Source organism: Candoia aspera, chromosome 1 (assembly GCF_035149785.1).
Source record: "Candoia aspera isolate rCanAsp1 chromosome 1, rCanAsp1.hap2, whole genome shotgun sequence".
In the NCBI taxonomy this organism is placed as follows: Eukaryota; Metazoa; Chordata; class Lepidosauria; order Squamata; family Boidae; genus Candoia; species Candoia aspera.
Genome location: NC_086153.1, coordinates 304310183 through 304336585, shown reverse-complemented (window position 1 = coordinate 304336585; position 26403 = coordinate 304310183). Strand labels below are relative to the sequence as shown.

General features: G+C 38.7%; 1 protein-coding gene across 3 annotated transcripts in view; it reads left to right on the top strand.

Annotated features, from left to right (window-relative positions):
- Nucleotides 1–25837, top strand: part of FOXN3 (forkhead box N3) — a 166710-nt gene extending 140873 nt beyond the window's left edge. For all 3 annotated transcript variants that reach the window (XM_063290212.1, XM_063290211.1, XM_063290210.1), the window contains one exon: nucleotides 17163–25837. In XM_063290212.1, the coding sequence (XP_063146282.1) occupies nucleotides 17163–17730 (568 nt within the window). In that variant the 3' untranslated portion in view covers nucleotides 17731–25837. The remainder of the gene's footprint in view (nucleotides 1–17162) is intronic.
- The last annotated feature ends 566 nt before the right edge of the window (nucleotides 25838–26403 follow it).

Below are 26403 nucleotides of genomic sequence, written 5' to 3'. Positions count from 1 at the left end.
AGAATAAATGAGGCAAACCTTTATAAATTATCTTTCCATTGCCCAACAGCCGGCAAATAGGCAAAGAAAAACCACTGCTCATATGCAGCCTCTTAATCAGTTTTTCCAAAAGGAATATTTCCCTGCATGTGCTTTACTAGATGGGACCATATAATCATTCTTGATTGACTATGTGCCATCAACTCCTTGATTTTCTCCTTGACAATTTATCCCTAACCTGGTCTTTCAGATCTCCCAATGTTGCACTCATCACCACTGTAACTGAGTCCATCCACCTTGCTGCTGGTCATCCTCTTCTCTTTCCTTCCACCTTTCCCAATATTAGAGTCTTCTGAAGAAAGCTAGGTCTTCACATAATGTGTCCAGAGTAGGATAATTTGAGTCTAGTAATTTGTGCCTTGACTGAGAACTCTGGGTTGATTTGTTTTCTTGGCTGTCCATGGTATTCTCAGGAGTCTTCTCCAACACCAAAGTTCAACTGTGTCAATACTCTTCCTATCCTGCTTCTTCAACATCCAACTTTCACTTCCATAGAGTGTCACAGGGAATACCATGGCTTGCATGATTCTGATCTTTGTAGATGAAGGCACATCACAGCATTTGATTATCTTTTCCAAGGTGTCATGAGTAAGGATGGCGAGCAGGGGGCTCCCATCCAGGCTGTAAAGCGCATGCGTAGCACTGAGGAATTAGGTAGCCATTCCAAGAGACACCGATCGGGCCCGCCTTAACCTTTGGGGTTTATATGTCTGGGTTTTTCCCACGCTTCTTCAGTTTGTTAGGATTTCCCTGTTATGTAGCGACAATAAAACACTAGAGAGCTGTTCCTTGTCTCAGCGTGGTTCCTGGCTGTTAGGACATAAGGCCTTCATAGCTGCTCTACCAAGTTCTAGCCTGTAGCACATTTCTTGTTTGCTTGTTCCTTTACTATTGATGGCTGATCCTAAAAGGCAGAAGTGATCCACCACTTCAGTATCTTAATTGCCAATTCTAAGGCTGGATGTTCTACCTCTTGTCATTAGTTTGATCTTATTTATATCTAATTTTAGTCCCATTTTTTCACATTGCTCCTTAATATTTATAACTAGAGCTTGCATATCCTTTGCATTTTTGATTATCAGGGTAGTGTCATCAGCATAGCACAGGTTTGATGTTTCTTGCTCCAATCTTAAAACCATGCTCATCTTCTTCCAATCCAGCTTCCCTTAATATATAGTATATTCAGCATATAGGTTGAATAAGTAACGGGAGAATATACAGCCTTGTCCACTCCTTTGCCAAGCTGGAGCCAGTTTGTTTCACCATGTTCTGTCCATACCATGGCTTCCTGATCTGTATATAAGGATCCTATAATAATTTCCCGCTATCAGCTTTTAGTTTAGTTTGTCAACAAATCAATTATGAGAGCATAATAAAGATACATAAGTGCAGAAAATACATAGGATAATTTTCATCCTATGGTGACTTCTTCAAAAAGAAGCTAACATAGTATAGCGGCTAATGTATTTATTCAGGGCATTTTATATATGAACAAGGATTCCCATCATAGCTTACAAGTATCTGTAGTCTTTGTGTTTCCAAACGATTCAGTTCCATTTTTTTCTGCACCTGCCATGTGAATCATGAGAAAAGACTTGAGACCTTCATTGCTGCCTGTTCTGCCAAGTGTCCAAGCAGTGATCAGGTGCTCAGACAATTGGTCCTTTTAGATCCAGAGACAATAAGCACACCAGTGGATAAAGAGACTTTAAGCTTTATTATAAACTTAATCAAACAGATTTAAACAGAAGCATAGTTTAGGCAGATTAAACAGATACACAGTTTAGGCAGATTAAACAGAGGCATAAAAAGCATAGCATAATATACTGTAAAAAAAGAGAAATCATAACATACCAAGCAAGTTGAAACCCTATCCCCTTAAGCTGTCAGAAGCCTCTTGACCAAGAGAGCAGAGATACCCCAGGATAGCTTAATTTCCACAGCACTCGGTGCTCGGTCTGTGCAGAAGCTCCCAAACTCAAAAAAAAAAAAAAAAAAAGACCCTAAGGTTTTTATCAAAGTCTGGCCCTAAAGCCTCGTGACCTTGTTTCCATGGTTGCAGGACCTGACCTTAACAGAATAGTTCCCAGGGTCTGGAGCACCTGTTTCCAAGAGCCGGGGAAGCTGTACAGATAAGCTAGTACTTAACAAAAACAATCTTATCTCACCCACCCCCCACATTCCAAACAGAGATAAAAACAAGCCAGCTAAACATTAGTATAACTCGAAATAGTCTCTAAGTTTCTTCGTCTGAAGGAGAAAGTCAAAATATGTCACTTAAAGTCCTCGAAATAACAATGGTCTTCACGTTGCCACTACACTGCCTAGAATGGGCATGTGATGTAGACCTTGGATCAGAATGTTCCTTTTCAGCCTCTCACTGTACGTTGATCTTGCAATGCTCCTAGTTTGTCTGAGGAACCCCAGGAGATGGATCCAGCAGTTTAGACAATTTTTATTCAGTCTCCAACCTTCCATTTTTAGGAAGGGTGTGAAGATAGTGGTCAGACTACACTTCAGAGGGCCCTGGAGGAAACAGGTTATCTGGACTCCTTTCAATCAAGATTCAGACTGGGACATACTGTAGTATGGAGTTGGCATTGGTTGTACTTTTGGATGGCATCTGGTGGAATGGGGACAGGGGTGCTATGACTCTCTTAGTTCTTCTTGATCTCTCAGTGGCTTTTGATACCACCAATCATGGTATCTTTCTGGACTGCCTACAGGATTAAGAGTGGGAGCCATCATGTTGTTGTGGTGGTTCTTTCTCTGTGGCCAGTTTCAGTCAGTATTGGCAGGGGGGAGACATTGAGCCTGAGACTTCTGTTGAAGTCTCCTGTTGAATGACTTCTGTTGAATGACCCCACAGGGCTCATTTCTCTCCCCTCTCCTGTTTAACATCTATATGAGGCCACTGGGTAAGGAGCTCCACTGGCTAAGGAGCTCTATCAGTTTGGGGTCAGTTTTCACCAGTATGCTGATGAACTCTAGTTGTACATTTCAACCCCAAGCCAACCAAGTGATGCTCTTGAGGTCTTTCCAAGGTTTGGGAGTGATCTGGATGGGGAAGAACAGGCTCAAGTTCAACCACAGCAAGAACAATTGGCTGTGGGTGTTTAGACCACTGGAACTGGAGATATATTTATATTTAGTCTAAATATATTTAGTCCTGAATGGGGTTGTACTTCCCTGTTCAGGACTAGTATGCAATTTGGGGATTTTCCTGGATTCACAGCTCCTACTAGAGGAGCAGGAAGGCCTTCACACATACTCATCTTGTGCACCATTTCTGGACTGGGAGGTCACTTCTGTTTAGTCACCTTATGTGGGGAGTGTGCAATGTGCTCTACATGACACTGTTCTTGGAGGTCACTAGGAAGCTGCAGAATGCAGGAGCATAGTCAGTCATGGGCATGCCATGGTATTCCCATGTAACACCATGAGTGAGTTGGGTGGCCATAAAATCTCTTTAATAAAAATAGATAAATAAATACCTCTGTTCTGTGAGCTGAACTGGTTACCAGCAGGCTTCTGAATGCATTTTAAGGTGCTAGATATCATCTATGATGTTCTTCATGGCACAGGACCTGCCTGTTTGAGGGACTGTCTGTTTTCTGTAGTATCTGTCTGTTGTACTTGATCTGAGTTGGCATGCTTTGAGTCCCATTGATTAAACAGTGCCACTTGATGAGACCCAGGAAGCAAGCCATCTCTGCAACAGTACCATGCCCAACTTCATAGCATCCTTCCTATAAGGTTGGGAAGCCCTACAAATATGATAAATAAATGAATTTCTAAATTCCTCCTGCCAGTTTCATCCCAATTTTTTGTCACTTTTATTTTTAAATCCATTCACTGTTGGGAGTTCCTTGTTTTAGCCCTCTTCACTCACAGCTTCATTTTTTTTAATTCCCTCAAAGTTGTTCTGTTTTTCTTTGCATCTTTAACTTTATCTGCTCTTTCCTCAATCTCTGTTCTTCATACTTTTTTCATTATATACAGATTATATGTCTTTCACTCTTCATTTTTGCAGCAACCATTCTTTTATATTTATTTTTCTGATACGCATATACTTCTTCTCATATACTTCCTGCGGGTGTATTTTCATTCATTTCTTTTACTTCCTTTTCTCCTCTGTCCATCTCTTTCCAAGATCTACTGTGATACTACCAAATAACACCAATACCAAACATTCAGTATATCTTCCACTAATAAAATCATTAATGCCTTTAAATTTACATTCTTTCTTTTGCCAGGTATACATATTAATAAACTTATGCTTAAACCACATACGTATCCCATTCAGACTGACAGGGGATACTCACCTGTCACTATTTTCATTCGTTCTTGGGTCTGAATGGTCCAGTCAGTTTTCTGTGTTGTGTCATCTTGTTCCCACCCATCATTCATATCACCTAGTGGAATAATTTTTTCCTTTAAATCACATTCTGTCAGAATGTTGCACGTTCCCCCCCAACTCATCTCTGATTCTTCCATGATCACTGTTCACATGCAGCTACACCAACCTATTGATTTCTACTTTCATACACATCCACAGCAATCTAGATGGTACCAGTTAATAGTTTCTGACATACATTTTAGCCCTTTTACTCATGATTAAGCTGGCACCTTTACTTCCTTACATGTATTCATCAACTCAACTCTACAGGACCAGATCACTTTCATTCAGAATTACTACATTCTTACTTTTTTCTTAGTTTCACAAATATACAATTTATCTATTATTTCGTGATCACTGTTAACACAGTTTATCATTTCCAGGTAATCTTAACATAATGACCACAACTGAGCCCAGATTTTTGGTTGAAAGTCATAACGGTTGTTAAATGAGTCAGACTCATTTTACAACCTTTTATTAACCGCAGTTGTTAAGGGAGTCACAGCGGTCATTAAGTGATTCAAGATCAGGGCTTGTAGTTTCCTTCAATTGTTAAGTGAACGGTGCGGCTGTTAAGTGAACCAGGAGTTACTTTGCAGTGGGGGGGGGGGCAGGGATGGAGTGTCATAGTCATATGTTTTCCACCAAAACATGACTATGGAAATGCTTCTGTGGCTACAGTAGTATTATTTTCAGTTAATACTACTGTTATTTTCAACTAATATTACTGGTTGATTATTAAAATCTTTTACTGTAAGGTCTTCATTGGAATCTTTGTTCCACAGTACAGTACTAAACAGGTTTAAAGCTACAGTACTGTTAACTTTTTTTTCCTGCTGTAGTAAACTCTGCAGCTTTTATTACTGTACAGTACTGTATATAAATCTGATTTTTATAAAACAACTGTTTTAAAAACAGTAAACCGGCATTCAGTATTGTTAAATACAATTAAAAATCAGACAGGCAGAGGATGGGACATGCATGGCACCATACAAATCTCTACTTAAGTTAAACAAAAACTGGGAAAAAATTAAAGGCAAGCCTAAGTACAGTACTTACTTTTCCTGTACAGTAAGGCACACACCCAAGGCCCCCTCTGCTGGCTTCTAAATCACAGGAAGTAGTGCGACCACAATACCAGGCCCACTGCCTCAGAAATCCAGCGTCATAAGCCTGGAGGACTTCCTGGTTCCAAAGGGAAGACATGTGACCCAAAATGGCCGCGGCCGCTTCTGGGATGGCCAAGTCTCAATCATGTGATCACAGAGGGCTTGTGAGGGTCGTAATTTCAGGCCCCAGTCAGAAATCTACTTTGGGGTACCGTCATAACTTCAAACGGCCTTTAAGCGGCCGGTCAGTAAGTGAAGACTACCTGTACCAGTACCATTTACTGCTTTAATATTCCAAGTCACAGACTTCCATATGTTGTAGTCATCACTTAAATAGTGATATTGATGTGGACACTTGCCACCCATCATAACTTTGATCAGTTGAGGTAACTACTCTGGGTAATTAAAAGAGCTATCCTGTGTGGGTGAACATATTTACATCAAATATAGGGCTTACCTTAATAGAGGGTTTGCTGGTTGGTACATAAGGAATTTTAAAAGGGTGTTGTAGACATTCTTGGAAAATATGTGAAATGGGCAGTATGGTCACTCATGCTTCTTCCGCATCCCATTCCTCAAATCCTTTCTACTACCCTTTCTTACCATTGCCTTTGTCAAAGTAAGAGGGCTCATTTCTGGAAACAAAGCACTGTGGCATAACTATGGAACTTTTTTTTTTTAAGGAAAATAAAGGGACAATTTGGTGTCCATAGGCATTCTTGAAAATAAATATTATGTTGAAGATTTTGCTTTATAATGTAAAGGAATTTGCTTTCAGTACTTCAACTTCCTTTTTCTTTATGCAAATAAAAATGAATTTTTAGAAAACTATGTAAAATTAACTTTTACAGAGAACCTAGTTGGAACTAAGAAAGGTACTTATAGGTACAATATTGTTCAAAAGGATTTTATTAGAAACTCCAAATTTGGGGATATAATATGTAGGAAGTAAACATGTTAACACAGAGTTCTCAGAGCACAACTTTCCTCATCAAGAGCTCCTATCTTTGCATTAATGCTATATTTGTTGGGATCATAGACAAAGTATGGGTACAGTACCAGATAATTATGCAGCCTGTGTTTGCAGTGGTGCTTTGCTTATACATTTTTTATTGTGAAATTCCGTCTGAAAGATTTTTCTGCCAATATTAATATGGACTTATTTGCATTAATTGTACTCGGTGATCCTCTGGGAGCAGAACTGACTTTTTGAACGAATATTGCTTAGTGCTAATATAGTGTGCTCTTCAGCAAAGGATCATTACCTTGTCGTGGTGCTGGAGCTTGAGCACCTCAATGATGCCATGAGCTAAACCGTGAAGGGCCACCCAAGACGGGAAGGTTATGACAGAGAGGTCAGACTAAATGCGATCCCTGGGGAAGGTAATGGCAACCCACCCCAGTATTCTTGCCGTGAAAACTAAATGGATCAGTACAACCAGAGATATGTCGGTATACCATCGGAAGATGACACCCCCAGGTCGGAAGATGGTCAAAATGCTACTGAGGAGGAACAGAGGATGAGTTCAGCTAGCCCCAGACGTGATGACACAGCTAGCTCAAAGCCGAAAGGACGGCTAGCGGCCGACGGTGCTGGTGGTGAACGGCAAATCCGATGTTCTAAGGATCAACACACCATTGGAACCTGGAATGTAAGATCTATGAGCCAGGGCAAATTGGATGTGGTTCTTGGTGAGATGTCAAGATTAAAGATAGACATTTTGGGCGTCAGTGAACTGAAATGGACTGGAATGGGCCACTTCACATCAGATGACCACCAGATCTACTACTGTGGACAAGAGGACCACAGAAGAAATGGAGTAGCCTTCATAATTAATAGTAAAGTGGCTAAAGCAGTGCTTGGATACAACCCCAAAAACGACAGAATGATCTCAATTCGAATTCAGGGCAAGCCATCTAACATCACAGTGATCCAAATATACGCCCCAACCACAAATGCTGAAGAAGCTGAAGTAGAGCAGTTCTATGAGGATCTGCAGCACCTACTGGACAACACGCCTAAAAGAGATGTTATTTTCATCACAGGAGACTGGAATGCTAAGGTGGGCAGTCAAATGACACCTGGAATTACAGGTAAGTATGGCCTGGGAGAACAAAACGAAGCAGGACATAGGCTGATAGAATTTTGCCAAGACAATTCACTCTGCATAACAAACACTCTCTTCCAACAACCTAAGAGACGGCTTTACACATGGACTTCACCAGATGGACAACACCGAAATCAGATTGACTACATCCTTTGCAGCCAAAGGTGGCGGACATCTATACAGTCGGTAAAAACAAGACCTGGAGCTGACTGTAGTTCAGATCACGAACTTCTTCTTGCACAATTTAGGATCAGACTAAAGAGATTAGGGAAGACCCACAGATCAGCTAGATATGAGCTCACTAATATTCCTAAGGAATATGCAGTGGAGGTGAAGAATAGATTTAAGGGAATGGACTTAGTAGATAGGGTCCCGGAAGAACTCTGGACAGAAGTTCGCAACATTGTTCAGGAGGTGGCAACAAAATACATCCAAAGAAAGAGAAAACCAAGAAGGCAAAATGGCTGTCTGCTGCGGCACTAGAAGTAGCCCAAGAAAGAAGGGAAGCAAAAGGCAACAGTGATAGGGGGAGATATGCCCAATTAAATGCAAAATTCCAGAGGTTAGCCAGAAGAGATAAGGAATTATTTTTAAACAAGCAATGCATGGAAGTGGAGGAAGACAATAGAATAGGAAGGACAAGAGACCTCTTCCAGAAAATTAGAACCATTGGAGGTAAATTCCAGGCAAAAATGGGTATAATCAAAAACAAAGATGGCAAGGACCTAACAGAAGAAGAAGAGATCAAGAAAAGGTGGCAAGAATATACGGAAGACCTGTATAGGAAGGATAACAATATCGGGGATACCCTTGACGGTGTGGTCAGCGAGCTAGAGCCAGACATCCTGAAGAGTGAGGTTGAATGGGCCTTAAGAAGCATTGCTAATAACAAGGCAGCAGGAGACAACGGCATCCCAGCTGAACTGTTCAAAATCTTGCGAGATGATGCTGTCAAGGTAATGCATGCTATATGCCAGCAAATTTGGAAAACACAAGAATGACCATGAGATTGGAAAAAATCAACTTATATCCCCATACCAAAAAAGGGAAACACTAAAGAATGTTCAAACTATCGAACAGTGGCACTCATTTCACATGCCAGTAAGACAGTGCTCAAGATCCTGCAAGGTAGACTTCAGCAATTCATGGAGCGAGAATTGCCAGATGTACAAGCTGGGTTTAGAAAAGGCAGAGGAACTAGGGACCAAATTGCTAATATCCGCTGGATAATGGAAAAAGCCAGGGAGTTTCAGAAAAACATCTATTTCTGTTTTATTGCCTATTCTAAAGCCTTTGACTGTGTGGACCATAATAAATTGTGGCAAGTTCTTAGCGGTATGGGGATACCAAGTCATCTTGTCTGCCTCCTGAAGAATCTGTATAACAACCAAGTAGCAACAGTAAGAACAGACCAGGGAACAACGGACTGGTTTAAAATTGGGAAAGGAGTACGGCGGGGTTGTATGCTCTCACCCTACCTATTCAACTTGTATGCGGAACACATCATGCGACATGCTGGGCTTGAGGAATCCAAGGCTGGAGTTAAAATTGCTGGAAGAAACATTAACAATCTCAGATATGCAGATGATACCACTCTGATGGCTGAAAGTGAAGAGGAACTGAGGAGCCTTATGATGAAGGTGAAAGAAGAAAGTGCAAAAGCTGGCTTGCAGCTAAACCTCAAAAAAACCAAGATTATGGCAACCAGCTTGATTGATAACTGGCAAATAGAGGGAGAAAATGTAGAAGCAGTGAAAGACTTTGTATTTCTAGGTGCGAAGATTACTGCAGATGCTGACTGCAGTCAGGAAATCAGAAGACGTTTAATCCTTGGGAGAAGAGCAATGATAAATCTCGATAAAATAGTCAAGAGCAGAGACATCACACTGACAACAAAGGTCCGCATAGTTAAAACAATGGTGTTCCCCGTAGTAACATATGACTGCGAGAGCTGGACCATAAGGAAGCCTGAGCGAAGGAAGATCGATGCTTTTGAACTGTGGTGTTGGAGGAAAATTCTGAGAGTGCCTTGGACTGCAAGAAGATCAAACCAGTCCATACTCCAGGAAATAAAGCCAGACTGCTCACTTGAGGGAATGATATTAAAGGCAAAACTGAAATACTTTGGCCACATAATGAGAAGACAGGACACCCTGGAGAAGATGCTGATGCTAGGGAGAGTGGAAGGCAAAAGGAAGAAGGGCCGACCAAGGGCAAGATGGATGGATGATATTCTAGAGGTGATGGACTCGTCCCTGGGGGAGCTGGGGGTGTTGACGACCGACAGGAAGCTCTGGCATGGGCTGGTCCATGAAGTCACAAAGAGTCGGAAGCAACTAAACGAATAAACAACAATATAGTGTGCTACTAGCAGAAGTGCCTTAGAAAAGTTTCAGCTCCTCTGAAAGGAAAGGTTTACATCTGTCTACGGAAATATTTGAGCAGAAATACCAAGTATAAAGCTCTCATCTTCCAAATATGGCAGAAGAAAGCTGAAATCTCATCATAATTATTTATAATAATCACATTTGCCATGCAACAGTATACTTGAGTCTTACTGAAATCTATAGAGAGATTTTTCTCACACAACTCTACTCCTGCCTTGTCAAGCAATCTTGAAAATGTCAGGGAAAAAGCATAGTTACTCTTAGAAGAAGCTCAAGCCAAGAGTAGGGAGTTAAGCCAAGGATAAGGAATAATTGTAGCAAACTAAGGAATACCTCATTGCTTGCTTAAGTCCCAGCCCAAATGGAAGGTAATTTATGTGTAACTTAATAAAGAGAACCCAATGACCAGCCTGAATGGATGAAGCCAGTGTCAAGCTTGGGACTTATTCATTACCAGGAACATGTTCCAAGCTGAAACTTTGATAGTTCATCACGTGGCACCGGTGAAAATAACAAAATGTTCTGGTTTACTCTTGAAGTCTTCTTACAGAATTGTGTTAAAGTTTTTGTTTTTCAGTATGGGAAAACCATTTGAAAAAAATATATTACCTTAGATTTAGTAAGGTGCTATAATTCAGTCATAGATCATGTGCTTTACATGCAGAAAATCAGGATTCATTGGCCAGCATTTTCAAATGAAAGGATCTGGTAAGAGATGTAGTGAAGATCTCTGTCTGAGATCTTGGTCGATTACTGCTAGCAAGTGGAACTGAGAATTGGAGGATACCTGGGCAAGGCAACTTCCACAAGGAGCCCTGTATACTCCATCACCCAGTCCCCTCAATTACCTAGCCTTCCTTTCCCCCCTCCACCTCCTCCCTCCCCCACAAATCTCAGCCCTTTTTTGTTGCTTGCATTCCCCAATTATCAGGCTGATGATGATGATGGTGATGATGATGATGATTGGTAATTGAGTACTGCGTACAGCATCGTTTTGAGTGGGTGAGCATTTCTGAACGTTTGCAAACATGTTTGGAGGTTAGTTTTACATGCTATTGTATGTGATGTCATTGTGGTTGCTGATGGATAGGACTTTTATTTCATTGTGATTATGTATTTAATTCTGTTGTAAACTACTTGTAGTCTTAGGAGCTGGGAGATATGTAGATATATGTAATAAATAAATATTGCAGATGCCATTGAAAACTTGCTGCCATGGAGGTATGTAAATAATTGCAAAACTGAGGTACCTGAATGCATAGCTCCCAGTTCTCTTGGAATATTTTTTTAATATACTGGTTCACTTTTGTCCTTGTTCAAGGCAGGTGGGCATGCTCCCAAACATAGTTTTTATTTATTTATTATTAAATTTCTCTGCTGCCCATCTCATCTATGACAACTCTGGGCGGCTTACAAAGAATAAAAATAATATAAAAACATACAAATACAATATAAATATAAAATATAAAATTCAAAATGGACAATGAGATCTTATCCTGGCACCCTCGTGGGGCCAACCACCCCTATGAAGAGCTGTCGCCCCTCCCATCCCAGTCCAGGTGGCATAGCCAAGTTTTTACTGCCTCCTGAAAGGCCGGGAGAGTGGGGGCCTGTCTTGCCCCCGGGGGTAGCTTATCCCAGAGGGCGGGTGCCATGGCAGAGAAGGCCCTCCTCCTGGACCCTGCCAATCGGCAATCCCTCATGGACAGGGTCCATAACATGCCCTCTCTGCCTGATCAGGTGGGACAGGCTGATGTAGCGGGGGTGAGGAAGTTACTCAGGTAACCTGGCCCCATGCCATGTAGGGCTTTAACAGTGATAACCAACACCTTGAATTGGACCCGGAAGCAACCTGGCACCCAATGCAGCTTGCGCAGCAATGGTGTTAAATGTGCCCTCCTAGGGGTTCCTAAGACTGCTTGCGCTGCCGCATTTTGGACCAGCTGTAGCTTCCGGATGCTCTTCAAGGGTAGCCCCATGTAGAGCACATTGCAGTAGTCTATGCAGGAGATGACCAGGGCATGAGTGACTGTTCAGAAGGACTCCTGATCCAGGAAAGGGCATCGCTGGCGCACAACACAAAGTTGTGCAAAGGCTCTCCTGGCCATGGCTGCCACCTGCTCTTTGGGCAGGAGTCATGAGTCCAGGAGAACCCCCAGGTTCTGCACTGGATCCGTCTGGGGCAGTACAACCCCATCCAGAGCCAAAGATGACAAATTCCCATATAGTCGGGAGCCCCCAACCCACAGCCACTCCATCTTACCAGGGTTCAGCTGAACACAATGAGTAATTGGCTGCAAGGATGGGGGAAGCTTCTCTGCACTTACTAAAAAGGCAAGCAACTTCTTGTTGCTGATTTTCAGGGCTGTGCAAAGATCTGGATTTGAAAGGCAAAATGGTATTCAGAGTCTGCATGAGTGCACACAGAGCACCTTTTTGGGAAGACCTTAAACTCTGTGTGTCTTTTTCTGAGATCATGCAGCAGCAGCTACACATAGCTGTTTTAAGGTATTCCCAACAGGTGGTATGTGCATGCCCATGCATGCTCCAAATCTATTTTGCTTTTAATTCAGGATCTATCGTTTCTTCTTTTAGATCCTTACATAAAGGTTTGTCTTCCTCAATTTTTTGTCATTTTTTTATATTAAAATGCTTGATCCTTTACCACCTGTTCAAAAAAAGGTAACAATTTGCATTTGAGGAGGTATTTTAAGAATATTCATTGAAATATGTTTGTTAAAATAATATTTGTCATGCTGTGCAATTTCTTTCCCCTTACCTCCTGCCTCTTTATGGGGAATTTCAAAGGTGAACTTTTTTATGATATGGGTAAAGTATCCTGGTGACATTCAACAATGGATCTTCAGTAAAAGATAGTTGTAGTTTTCAGCTACAACTGAAGTGGAGTGAAGTGGCATATATGTTAAATACATCATAAAGCATGGACTTTTTCTGGCACAAAATTAGATTATTCTAGCTTGTTTGGAAGCCATCTTAAGGTTTTGTTTGTTTTTAAGGTAGACTTTTTTTCTTGAAATTTCTAGTGATTTGTTCAGTTCTCATTGGCTAACTATTCATTGCAAAGAATACTACTGTATTCTACTTTTGTTTTTAGTCTTCCTTATTCCACTTCTAAGGAATTTTTCTGTGATTATATTAAGAGCAAATTTAGCACTATTCATTAAGAAAGGTGATGCAAGAAATACTACTTTGTCATTATGGTTCCTCACACACTGTGGTAGAGAGTAAAATGCAAAGTATAATATGTCTTGTATAACCTTGGATTTTTGCATTTTTGCTCCTGTGACAGGGATAATCAAAACATAGATCTCTGCGTGATGAGCAGAAGATTTCTAACAATTGTTCTACAATAACATTAAGCCAGTAACATGAGAGATACAGACAGAAGTCAGTTTTGGGGGTAACTTTATTCAGCACTTCAAACACTATTACTCGATATTTTCTGGTTCAAGAGTCACATATGGCTTTTGAATGGTATACCAGAGGCTTGACCTCAAAAATTGAGTAGTACAGGATTTAAGTGAAATTAATTAGTAATTAATTTAGTAATTGAAACTAAATGTACACGTTTAATAATGTTGCCTTTCTGTCATATTAAAAATCAGAAATTCCTAGTGACTTTTGGATGACCTCTGAGGGCCATATCTAAAGTGTTGGAGGACAATACTGTATGCAACCCTATTCCTGGGGATGTATACATTTCTCTTAAAACAAATGCTTGGGTTTCTAGACTGTTAATTCTATGTGTGCTACTATACTAGATTTTTAATGGTAGAAAATGACAACAGGATTGAACCTGCTAGTCTAACATTTGTCCAGCCTTGTGCTACAGGTTATAGCAATAGCTGATACAGGGTAGATGCAGCCGTGAACTGGCCAACTGCAGCTATTCTAATAGTCTTAAGCAACACTGACCACAATAATAAAGCTTAAGGTAACTCCTCTTCAATGAAGAACAATGAAACACCTTGTGTTTTAGCTCTCCAGTGATTACCTATATAATCTACTCAGCATCGAGAATCAAGTGTGGCAGAATTAAAGGCACCTGTAAGTCACAGGTATCACATTATTAAAGTGGCATAACAAGAATATTATTTTCCCCCATGCATTACAGCAACTTTCTTCTGAGTTAAAATGAATTTCTCAAAATGAATTATTTTACATTTTTAATTATAATTTTGTATAATAATGCATTCAGCAATGGAAAACTAGTTATTTGTAGCGATCCCACCAGTAATACTGTATCAGACAATAATCAAATTTGAGGGGTTATGCTTTTGCAAATTTTGTATGAAAGTTCCAGATTTTCCTATCAGTTTAAAGCGTGGATCAAAATTGTGGCAAACATGAGGTTTCTGCAAATGTACGTTAACAGTGCTATTCTTGTCGTTATCATGATAAACTGGAAGATAGAGATGGATACATGTTTTTAGTAGAAATACATAGTTTTAAAGGGGTTTTTTTAGTGGCATGTGAAAACAATGTCATAAATAAAAACTTGCAAACATGGCACAGATCAAAAAGATATATTTCCATTTCAATCTTTAAAGAGAAAATAGTCCTGATATTAATAAATATCTCTCTATAAAGTAAATGATATACATATGTTGGTTGCCTTGGTGTAATGGAACTGAGGAACTAGACAACACACATGATTAGTCAGCATCCATGGTTCCTTCACCTGCAGTGCAAAGAAACCTGACATCTTGTCTTCAGCATTTTGTAAAAATTATCTTCTTGGTTTATAAAATGTTTTAAATGAATTTTCATTTTTAAAATCTAATCAACTCTGATAAAATATCTAGGCACAGCATGAGATATTAACACTTGGAAAATATAGGTTTGTTTAGTCCAAGGGCTTCCCTTCTCTCATGTACAAAATAAATCCCATGCGATTATTCAGAATATTTGAGTTCACACAGTGTTCGTGGCTGCACATACTTGGTTTTGCTTGTGATTGAATTTTCGAGTCTTTTGCCTGAACAAATTTTAAAATGTATTATGGTAAGCTTTATGATTCAGATATTGTTTCTGTGTACTCAGAAAGGTCTTAGGGCTAATATGTGGCTTTCTTTTTATAATGTATTTGTGATGCTATATGGCTGGCACATTTTGTGCTGTAGCCCTGTATTGTGTTCCAAACAGTTCTTCCCTTTTGAGGTTTTTCTTTCCTGACCATGGAAAGTATAACTTCTGATTGCAAATTAGGTTTGAAAATGTACTTAACATTTTGATCTCATAATCTAGCAGCAATTCCTGGGCTTGTGCTGACTTCAGCACACATTCAAATGAATTTTGCTTGGACAGGCAAATAAATCTTAAAAAATCACTGTGGTGTAGTGTTTGGAATATCACAATTTCAGCTGGTACTTGTTGCCGAACACACTGTACCTCAAAATATTATTATAAGGAAGAGTGAGAACCTTGTACATAGTTGTGAGTTCATAAAGGAACCGGTGATGTAGAATTAACACAAGATTGCTAATAATAAATACCTTAATTAGTTTACAATTGCTAGCAGTCTTTAAATGGTAGATTATTTTAAAGATTTTTATAAGGACTTTGAGTTATTTGAACAGGCAAGTTATCAACCTGTACCTAAGGCTATCCACAAATCATCACTGTTCTCTTGATCAACCCACTGTAAGTAAATTTGCATGTTACCAAAACTTCAGTGTAGTGAGTTTTTTTCCTCAAGACCATCAAGTATGAAAATTTGAAATGCAATAACCAATAACCCCAAAACAATACTTGTGATTAAAAGATAAAGTTGTTGGTTTGTTTATGTATTTATTTGCATATCTTGTTCATTCTACTCTACAAATACATATACTGTAGTAGCTAACAAAATTTAAAAACAGGGACAGTCCAAAACCAACAAATGAACATTGAAATAGAAAATAAATTCATTTAATAATTAAAAGCTTGGGAAAAGGATGTATTGACAATTTTCTAATCACTAAGAGAATCTAAGTTGTTCCATACTCTCTTTCACATGTCGAAAAAACAGTCCCAACAATGGTAGCGTCTTCAAATGGACTACTGCAATGTGTTGTACATGGGGCTGCCCTTATTGAATATTTGGAAGCTTCAGCTGGCACAAATGCATTGGCATGGGCAGTTATGGGTGCCAGTCATTCAGCACATGTGGCACCTCTGCTTCATGAGTTGCACTGGTTGCCAGTATACTTCCGGGTTCATTACAAGGTGCTGGTAGCTACTTTTAAAGCCTTTTGTGACTTGGGACCAGGTTACTTGCAAGGGCAACTCTCCCTTGTTGTATCTACCCATCATGTTAGATCTAGCAGGGGAGGCATGCTCTGGGCTCCATCTGTTAGGGAGCATCATCTAGTGGGACCCAGGAAAAGAGATTTTTCTACCATGGCACCTGCTCTCTGGAACAACGTTCCCCCAGTGGTTATGGCTTGCCCCAACTTTGCTGGCCTTACATAAGGCCTTGAAAATCTGGTTTTGTCATTGAGCCTGGAGCCCTGATGTGTGGCTGAGTTGATATCATGGCTGTGTTAATTGTAGTTGGTTGAATTTTCTTGGCTGCTATATATGTTATTTATAATTTTGTTACATAGTCTTTATCTTGTTTTTAAGCATTATTAGTTGCCCAGAGTCTTATGTTTGAGATAGGCAGCTAAAAAAAATAAACAAGTGAGCTTCTCCTACACTTCCTAATAGCCAAACAGGTTCATAAGATTTTAATTTTTCTCCCATTCATTACTTCATTATACAGATGAGAATCAAAATGAATTTTAAAATGTCTTTGTTCTATCTTAGTCTGCTCAGTTAAATCTATAAACCTTCAAATGATCTGACTTTTTTTTAATAGCAGATTAAATCCTATGTTCCTAATGATAATAATTATCTATTTTGCCCCCAGCAGGCCAGCCAGAATTAATAGCTCGCTGTTGCTGGCAGAGTTAATGACTCTGCTCTCCTTACAGTTTTAAGATTCCAAGCAAATACTAAGGAGGGTGACTGTTTTACCCATCTCCTTCCAGAATTTTGATGTCTGGCTTGCTTTCTTGTTGTTACGAAAAATACAGCTTTTCAAAGGAGTTTCTTTTCTTTTCTCCTCCTTTCCCAGGAATGGAATAGCGAATTGCCGAATGAGGACAGATAGCGAGCAGTCGTGTGGTTCTCCATTGGTGAGTGGGGACCCAAAGGAGGATCATAACTATAGCAGTGCCAAATCTTCCAACCACAGGAGCACGTCACCCACTAGTGATTCTGTTTCCTCTTCTTCTGCTGATGATCATTATGAATTTGTCACAAAAGGCAACCGGGACAGTAGTGAGGGCAGCGAGGTCAACTTCCATAGCCACGAGAGCCATAGTGAGGCAGAGGATGAGAGCAAACGACAAAACAGAAGAGAGACCAAGGATTCTGTAGCTGATAGTGGGTTCGCCTCTCAGCACAAGAAACGTCAGCATTTACTGAAGGCGAAAAAAGTACCAAGTGACACACTGCCTCTTAAAAAGAGACGCACGGAGAAACCACCAGAGAGTGATGATGAGGAGATGAAAGAAGCTGCTGGGTCGCTCCTGCATTTGGCAGGAATTCGATCTTGTTTGAACAACATCACCAATCGGACGGCAAAGGGGCAGAAAGAGCAAAAGGACATGACAAAAAATGAGAACAAATCCATTGACTGAACTTATAAAACGATTTTGTTTCAGCACGTCAGGTGAATTCTAATGATTTGTGGCAATATCAGAAAATATTTTCTTCGGTTTTTTCTTCCCCCTTTTTTTCTTTTTCTTTTTTTCTTTTTCTTTCCTTTTTTGAACCCAAAATATTTGTGTTGTATTTTTTTAAAGGAGATTGAAGCCATAGAACTCATACTGATACTCATCTAATTTTACAAAAGCTTTTCATTACATGAAGACAAAACAGTAAAAGCCAAAATTGCCATTGCTTTCTCCAGTTCTGTCAGAAATGCATGGTCGAATACGCTGTGATACCACCAGTTAATGTGAGAGGAATAAAATTTGGCACTTGAAAATACATTATATAGTGAGAAATTGAATAATATGGTAGACCCAGGCCAGGCTCTTAGAAAAATAATTTAAAAGCCTTATAATTAAATGAGAGAGAGAGAGAGAATGTGTGTGTGTGTGTGTGTGTGTGTGTGTGTGTGTGTGTGTGTATGTATGTATGAATGAATGAATGAATGAATGAATGAATGAATGAATGAATGAATGAATGAATGTATAATCCAGAAATTCGAGGGAAGTCAGAGGCCCATTTCAGAATCAAGAATAAGACAGTGGCATTTGCTTGCATTTGTGCCATAGAAATCTTGGAATACCCACTAAAGACAGCTGCTCATACAGTAATGAATTACTAAGCTTCATGTACTGTATATGGCTCATAATGTGAAAACTTAATACTTTTTAAATTATGGAAACTGAACTGTGTATGCAATGAGTTTCAATAATATAAGGAGAAAAGGGTGGAGGGGGTTGGGGGGATTAGTGATATTCTTTAATCAATTAATTGTCTTCTATATTTAAATTAAAAGAATGTTTTTTAAAAAGCCATAAGCCTGAAGATTGGCACTGCCTGCAAAAATATTATGGGAAAACAAGCTATGAGTTCTTAACTGCCTGAGTGAAAAGCAATCAAATCTAAAAAAAAAAATTATGAGTAGATATTTAAAGAGGATCAAAATGAGGAAACCGTTTTGATAGGATTAAAAAAAAATGATCTCATGAGAAAAGCAAAATACATATGCTACGAAACCTGCCATTAGTATTATATTACATTAAAAATATATATATTTGGTTGGACAAGAAATCCTAATCTTAACTAGAACTCTGTACAGTGCTTCTCAAAGTACTGTACCTGTTAAATACATTAGTGCAAAAATAACAATATATTTCCAGTTATAACCACTGTAGCCAGCAGAAGATTCTGATTCAAATTGCATGGATACCTTTCTGGGAGGGGCTCAGGAGTACAAAATAAAACCCCCCTTTTTAATTCAAAGATAACAAAAGTTCTTGTAAGGTAAATAATGTATTTAGCATGAAGCATGAATTATTTTCATATAAATAGAGAAAAATAGAGAAAAGGCTATGCCTCTAATTTTTAAGCCAATAGGCTTAGTTTTGATTTTTGGTTTTTGGTTTGTTTGTTTTTTATTTTGTTTGGGAAGCAGGTGTTTTAAGGTTTAACCTTTTTCAGGGACAAATACTGACTGTTGGGGAACTTATTCTGCAATATTAAAAAATAAAACTTCATGCTCGGGTAGGGCTTGGATGGTTGAATTATATTGCCTTGTCTGCACATTCAGCCCCCTTCCCCTACTTCTATGTTTTTTTAACATGTTTGTCCTTTCTTTGTCTTTACATGTATTAACATTACGCAATAATTTTGAGGGCAAAGCAAGTAGTGAGTGTGTATGATTAAGACTCCAGGAAAAGACTCTGAATTTACTTATGGATGGGAGAGAGGAAACAATGGAAAATTTGGATTCGGAGAGACTGTAACCAATGAGATACATCGACCTGCCAAGAAGGAATGAGTTTGAAAGGGCTTTCATTTGTGTTCATAGCTTGACTGGAGGTACATGATAGAGAAGCAACTTGGTTATGGCCATACCTGTTTTGCAGTGGTAATCCCATAAATGGACTGTAGGGTTTGTAAGAAGGCCAACATCCCATACCACCCCACCAGGAAATAATAGTATAGACATCCATAATCTTGAGAGGACTTCTAAGACTTGTAGATTTGGTTCCAAAGGACTTTTGCATGATCTTTTCAAGAACTAAGTTTCTGCTGCAGCTTATAAAACATCCTTAAAAAATGGGGGAGCTGCAGTCAGATGAAAATTCTAGGAAGCCCTCCCAAAAATAGCATTAGGCAAGGCAGCTCTTTGGATCTTAGCTGCTTCATTTAAATGAATGTAGCTTTATGGTAATTGAAGTAATGATGTTACTGATGATGTCTGAAGATTTAGAGGTTAAGATGGATTGGGAGTGGTTAGTGGCAAGAAACTGAAAAAGAATTGGAAATATCCTTTAGCCATCATTGAATTATATTCTAGGAAGTATATGTGGTATGCACTGAAAACTCATACCAACAGATCAGGCTTGAGCTAACAAAGGTTTGAGAGCAAGTTCCACCTCTGCATTGCCTATCAGTGCACATTTTTGTGTACTCAAAAATCAGAATTCTATGTCTGCCCACCTCCAGAAAGAATTGATAATATTTGCTTAAAAAGCAACCATATTTTTAAGAGTTAGTAAAAAGAAACCATGTTAGTGAATGAAGAGTTTTCTCTTCATAGAAGAGTGCCATATGAATCTTGGGATTGCCATGGAGTTCTGATGAAATGTAAAACATATGGTTGCTATTTATTGGAATGAAATCATTATTTCACAGTGAAGCTGTTTAAGTTGTAAACTGGAAGGGTTCTGAATTCTAATTTTTATTGCTTAGGCCAATATTCTGACATTTAGAAAGTACCATAACATAAAGAGAGAACTGAGGGAATATAGTATGTTGAAGTTCTATTATGCCCCACAATCCCCCCTGCCAATTTCTGATATTTGCCAAAATGGCAAGAAGTTTAAATTGTGACTAAGGATTCGGAATAAAATGCTGTAGCTTGATTCAGCGGCATTTATATAGAGGTGTCAGAAAAGTCAAAATGGTGATCACAGCTGCATGATCAAAGTCCCACCCTTTTGTGTGTGATGATACACATACAAAAGGGGCAGGCTTTAGTTGTACAATTGCAATTATCATCTTGACTTTTTTGACTCCCACCCCATGCATGCCCTGTCTTGGCTTTTCATCCTGCAGTAAATATACATGTATACCATTGACATTCAGTAGGTGCAGTCCAAATTCACTTACAAATTCAAATGCTGTTGTGTCTGCTGTTTCCCCATTGGTTCATCAAGGGGATAATTCTCTTAGAACACTCTTCTGAAAATTAATTAGCAGTTGCAAGCCTACATCAAACTGCCATCCCTTTCACTAAGATTTTGACACAAGACGTAATAAAGTTAATTGGAAGACGTCTCCTCTGCTCGTGTACTTGAGCACATTGAATGCATAGATACATCCCACCAATTACAACTTTTTTCAGTCTGTTGCTTTCTGATGTGTTGGATTGCAATTCCCAGCAGATATTTGGCCATGCTTGCTTGGAATTCTGGTAGTCTCAACACATCTGGAGGAAGGATGAAATAGCTCTTCTACATCACTTTGTTTAGATACAATGACATGCATACATTTTGGTCTGTAGCGCAGTTACATTCCTAGTAAAACTTACTTCAGAGTTGACTTGTATTGTTGCCATTATATGTGCTTTATACTCAAAAATTCAAATTCTTTTACACTAGCATTCTGACTGGTACAATCTTCATTTTTGCCCAGAAAACCATTTTAAATTCTAAATTGAATGCTCTTAGAAATTATTATTTAAAAATAAAATCCAATATTGAAGGCTCATAGTTTGGATAGTATATACAATAATTTCTGAGATAGAATCAGAATTTGGGGTTTGAGTTTTTTTCTGGCGATGCATAACTAAATGCATCCAAGTTTTTATTCCTATACCCCAAATATGCAGAACACACATGTTCACATGCACACACAATGATTATAACATTTCAGTCAAAGGCCTCAACTATAGTATTTTGTAAACCAGAAACAGTAGTTCTGATATTTGGCAGTGCTTTCAGAAACGAATGAATGATCATTACATAGATGGAATGCTATCCTCCAAAGTTAGGCAATTTGTCTCATTGATTTATCGACTAAAGCCCACAGTAATGTACAACTTGCTTCCAACCAGACTGTATCCCATTGACTGAACATCCATAAGCTGTAATGTCTTAAAAAAAAGTAATGTGTTGAAGATAATTTTAGCCATCACTATACAAAAAGTGAAAACAATTGATATTTTTACAAAATAATGCAAAATTCATTTGAGGTGTAAACAGCATGCTAGTTATAAATTAAGTACTTGGATCTTATTACAAGTTATGGAAGATTTGCTAAGCATTTATCTTTTCTATCATACAGCCACAATCAATAATTTAAACCCCACAACATTATTCTGTTGTGCCAAGTTCTTATCTTTAGTGCCAAACTGAAAGTAAGGCAGATGGGCTCAAGTTAAAAATACCAGATGTTACTGATAGTCATGGTGAAATGCATCCTTTATACGTTGAGCCTGTCCTTACTCTACACTTCAGTCATTTTGAAATAACAAAAAAGGGGAATGTTCGTAACTGGAAAATAGAAGCAACAGTAAGCAAAACATCTATTTGTTTTTTCTTTCTCTGCTCCCTCATAGAGTACTGAAAATTATCCAGTAAGTTGACTCCCATTGACTTTGAGGCATAATTCTTCAAACATTTAGCTTTCACCTCAGAAGTTGTAGATCCCATGGTTGCATTCTTCTTCTATGAAGGTCTTTAAGATGGCACAATCTGAGATAGTATCTCAGAAGGCCCTGGGCAGAATGCAGGGAGTCCCATTGCTTATGCATTGTGGCACAGTAGCAAGGAGACTGTGTATTTGCACTCACTGTAGCATATGCATCTGTCTTGTTCCTACATCATTCTTAATGTATTTGGGTAATTGTGGCAGCTCTTGTATGTTCTGCAAATAATTTCTGCAGGAACTGTGGATTGTCAAAATAATGTGTAAGATCTTTTCCTATAAAAATGTTTACTCCATATTTCTCCTTCCATAAATGAAAGGGCTCTCTGTCCACCAAAAGCTTTTGTTCTAATAGATGATACTACTAAGAGAAGGGAAGAAACAACTGTTGTCAACTATCCAGCCCCTCTGTAACCCCAAATATTCCCCATATTATGCTGAAAAGTCCTCCAATTTTCAGGGGCTGCAGCTCTGGTGTGGGAGAAATTCACTTCTCTTTCCCAAACATGCTATCAGGAGCATGTCCTGAACAGTTGTCAGAGGATGGGACCCACTGGTGGGAATAAAATTTTTATTCAAGCCAGAGTCAGTTTGGATTGTGATCTAATTGTCAGTAATATTTTGTCATAAGCAGACCATTGCAGATTTTCATGTCAGCAACCTAGGTTTGCCATTAAATTATTTCATTGATGAACTTTTATGGGCAATACTTCAATTCTGAACCCTCTGAAGTATGCAGCAGTCATACTTCGAGTTCCACTCATTTCCTTAGTGACTAAAAGTATGTCTTTTGTACATCATAACTTTTAACATAAAAGTGGTTGAGCGTAGTTCTGCTTGCATGGAGGTCTGTATCCACAATGCAACTTAATTGAGGCTTGATGTGGACATGTCCGTATGTCTCTCCCTGGAAAAAAAAATAGACTTCCCTCCAAATGATGCAGAAACAATGTGAGAACAATAATATACTGGAACAAATCTTCTGAACTTTAGGTCAGCCTTTCAGAACGTGCAGGTTGCAAAAACGTTCTTAGAACTTGCTGTGGGGTTTGTTCCCTTCACTGTATTCCTGTATAGCTTTGGATAGATGGTAACTTTGAAAATTTTCATGGGCAAAATTTCATGGGCGGCAATCAGTGTCTTATGTCATAGAATCAGTTTCAGCTGTATAGACTGTATACAGTTTGGCTGTATAGACTTGTCAGCAGTTGTTGCAACTCAGTTCAGATCATCTGTCTTGGACTGGAGAACAGAAGTGATTTGAAAGCCAAATCACATTCTGTGGCAAATGGAAGTACTTCTTCTAAAAGCTACTGCTTTTTACAAGCAGGTTCTTGCTAGACTCTCTACCCCCTGCAAAAAGGCAAAAGAGACGGGTTTTCCTATATAGAGGCGGTTGGCTTCAATAATAAAATTAGCACAGTGGAATTCAGTGTCCTGGCTACTAAATTATTTTCAGGCTTGTTAAATGTTCCATCCGCTGACCAGAGTCATTCTTTGTTTTGATTGTGTAGTAGTTACGTTTGAGTGAACTTCATGACACTGCCTGCAATATATAAAACACTGTTATGCACATAAATGCAGCACTGTGATCTAATTTAAATAACTTTATTATTATTTAATATGTAATATATGTTAATACTTCAGTATGGAAAGAACCATGCACAAACTCTGACCGTCTGTTTTTTCTACTATCAGGAATTTAAAAACATAGTTAACCACATGTATTTTACTTTTCCTATGAATCTATAGTCTTGGTGTAGGATTTTTTAAGTTGAATTTTGTAAGTATTTACTAACCATTCTATGCTATCATATATATGAATATTCTCGTACTCTTCCTCTTGTTTCTTTATACAAGCCTCCCTTCTGATTATAGTCCTAACTGGAAAATTGGGTGGAGAGACTTTGGTAAGCCAAGGATCATTTTTTTCAAACCCTCCCTTGAATCAAAGTGCAAAATTGTAGATGTGAAGGTTTTACAAAGTCAGCTGTGTCTGTGCAATTCTTCCACAACTCAGCACGCCAGCACTGCTTCACTGACCAAAAAAACTACCTTTGAATTCAACCTCTGGTGCTGTATTTTGCTAATCAATATTCAGATTTTAAAAATAAATGTTTTAAAACCAATTTTTTCAGAGAGTTTCTCATGCCAATTTTTTCCAGTACTAGCATTTGAAAGTACATTTACCTAAAACAAAATTTATTTTTGTGAACCTATTTGCCAACAAGTATGGGGGAATGCCTCTGTTTTTACCTTTCTGAAGGAGAACTACCCACCTATCTGCCAACCAGTTCCAGTGAAGTACACACCAAATACCCTGGTTTAAGCTTTAAAAAAAAGACGAGTCAAGTCAGAAATCCACCGAACAGCCTTTTGATTGTGGAAGAGCAGCTGAACCCAGCCTGCCACTCAAAAGACAATTGATAGAAATTAAATTAGGAATTAGAGTTGTGGGTTTGCACACACATTTCCTCACTAGATTGGTGTGCAGAAGCTAAAAGGGGCCATTTGGATTGCTCTGTACTAATACACGTTTCTGAGCATAAGATCCAATGACTGAATATACCTTACAGGTTTGGATTTTTTGTGACCTGGCTTGAATCTGTTTAGGTTTTCCCTTCAGTACTATTATTAAGATGAAAACGTTGGTGTTTGGAGTTCTTTTTTAATACTTTCATTAATGAATTTCAAAATTGATTGATTTACCCTGGTTTCACTTTTGTATTATACACACTCACTACTTCAGTCTGCCTTGGTGTCAAATGTTGGAAGGGATGGGGTAGGGAATGATTTCTGTGTGTATGAAAAAGCATTATGGATTTGTACATTTTTATACTCTTCTGTAATATTTTTGAAATATTTTTGTTCTGCAGAAAGTGATGAAGCAATCAAAAGACCAATAAATACAATATCAATGCTTTAGGGGTCATAAAACCTTCACTGGTCAATAGGTTAATTTAGTACAGCAATAAGCCAATTTTTTTCTTTTTTGTTTTCTGGCTTTTATTCCTATTTTCCCCTAAAATGCTGTACTAGTTGAATGGAACTGCCAGTTTCTTTAACGTAAATGAGAACTGTGATGGGGGACATAAACAGTAATGTTAAGTTGTATTTGTGTTTACCTAAATGAGCAGTCAAAAGGCAAGTGCAATCAGCCAGAAATATGGAAAATGTTGATCTAGAGGCATACTTGCATTTTATGTTTCTTGATGTGTAATCATATTGCCAAAGACAAACTCTTTCATCAGTTATTATTGTAAATAACACTCTCCCAAAACCTACCATAAAGTTTCTGTGATGTATTGTCTTCCAGTTGCAATAAAATTACCGAGTTGCATCAGTTGAATAACTGCAGTTATCAGTGTTGGCTATTATTTATTTAAAGCTGTACCATGCAATACTACTGAAGCAAGTATCTTAATTAAAATTACCCCAGTCTACTTTAAATAAATAACTCAGACATGGAGGACTGGAATAGAAAGGTCAGATCCTTCTCCTCTCCTCTCCTCTCAACAGCCCTGTCTAGAGAAAAACTAGAAAGGGGATTGGGAGACTAAGGCTCTGTGTGGGTCAGAAGAATGGAACTTGGAGGAGTGAAAAAGGGGAAGTCAAGTTTTCTCCCATTTGGAATCTCCAGATACTGAAAGAACATAAACATTGGTTTAACTCAGTATGGTCTATATCAGGAGTGGGAAACCAACAGCCTTGTGATTCCCAGAACTCCATCTCTGAGTACCAAAACACCCATAAGAGTACATTAACATTGGGCAACAAAATGGCAACAAAGCAATTTTAGCAGTATGAATTTCAGATTAAAAATGTGAAAATAAGTGTAGCAATAGTGTACCCTCCCCCCCAATTCTGAGAAAAATGGGCTGATGATGTTACCCCCGTAAGTGACATCACCATGTCACTGGACT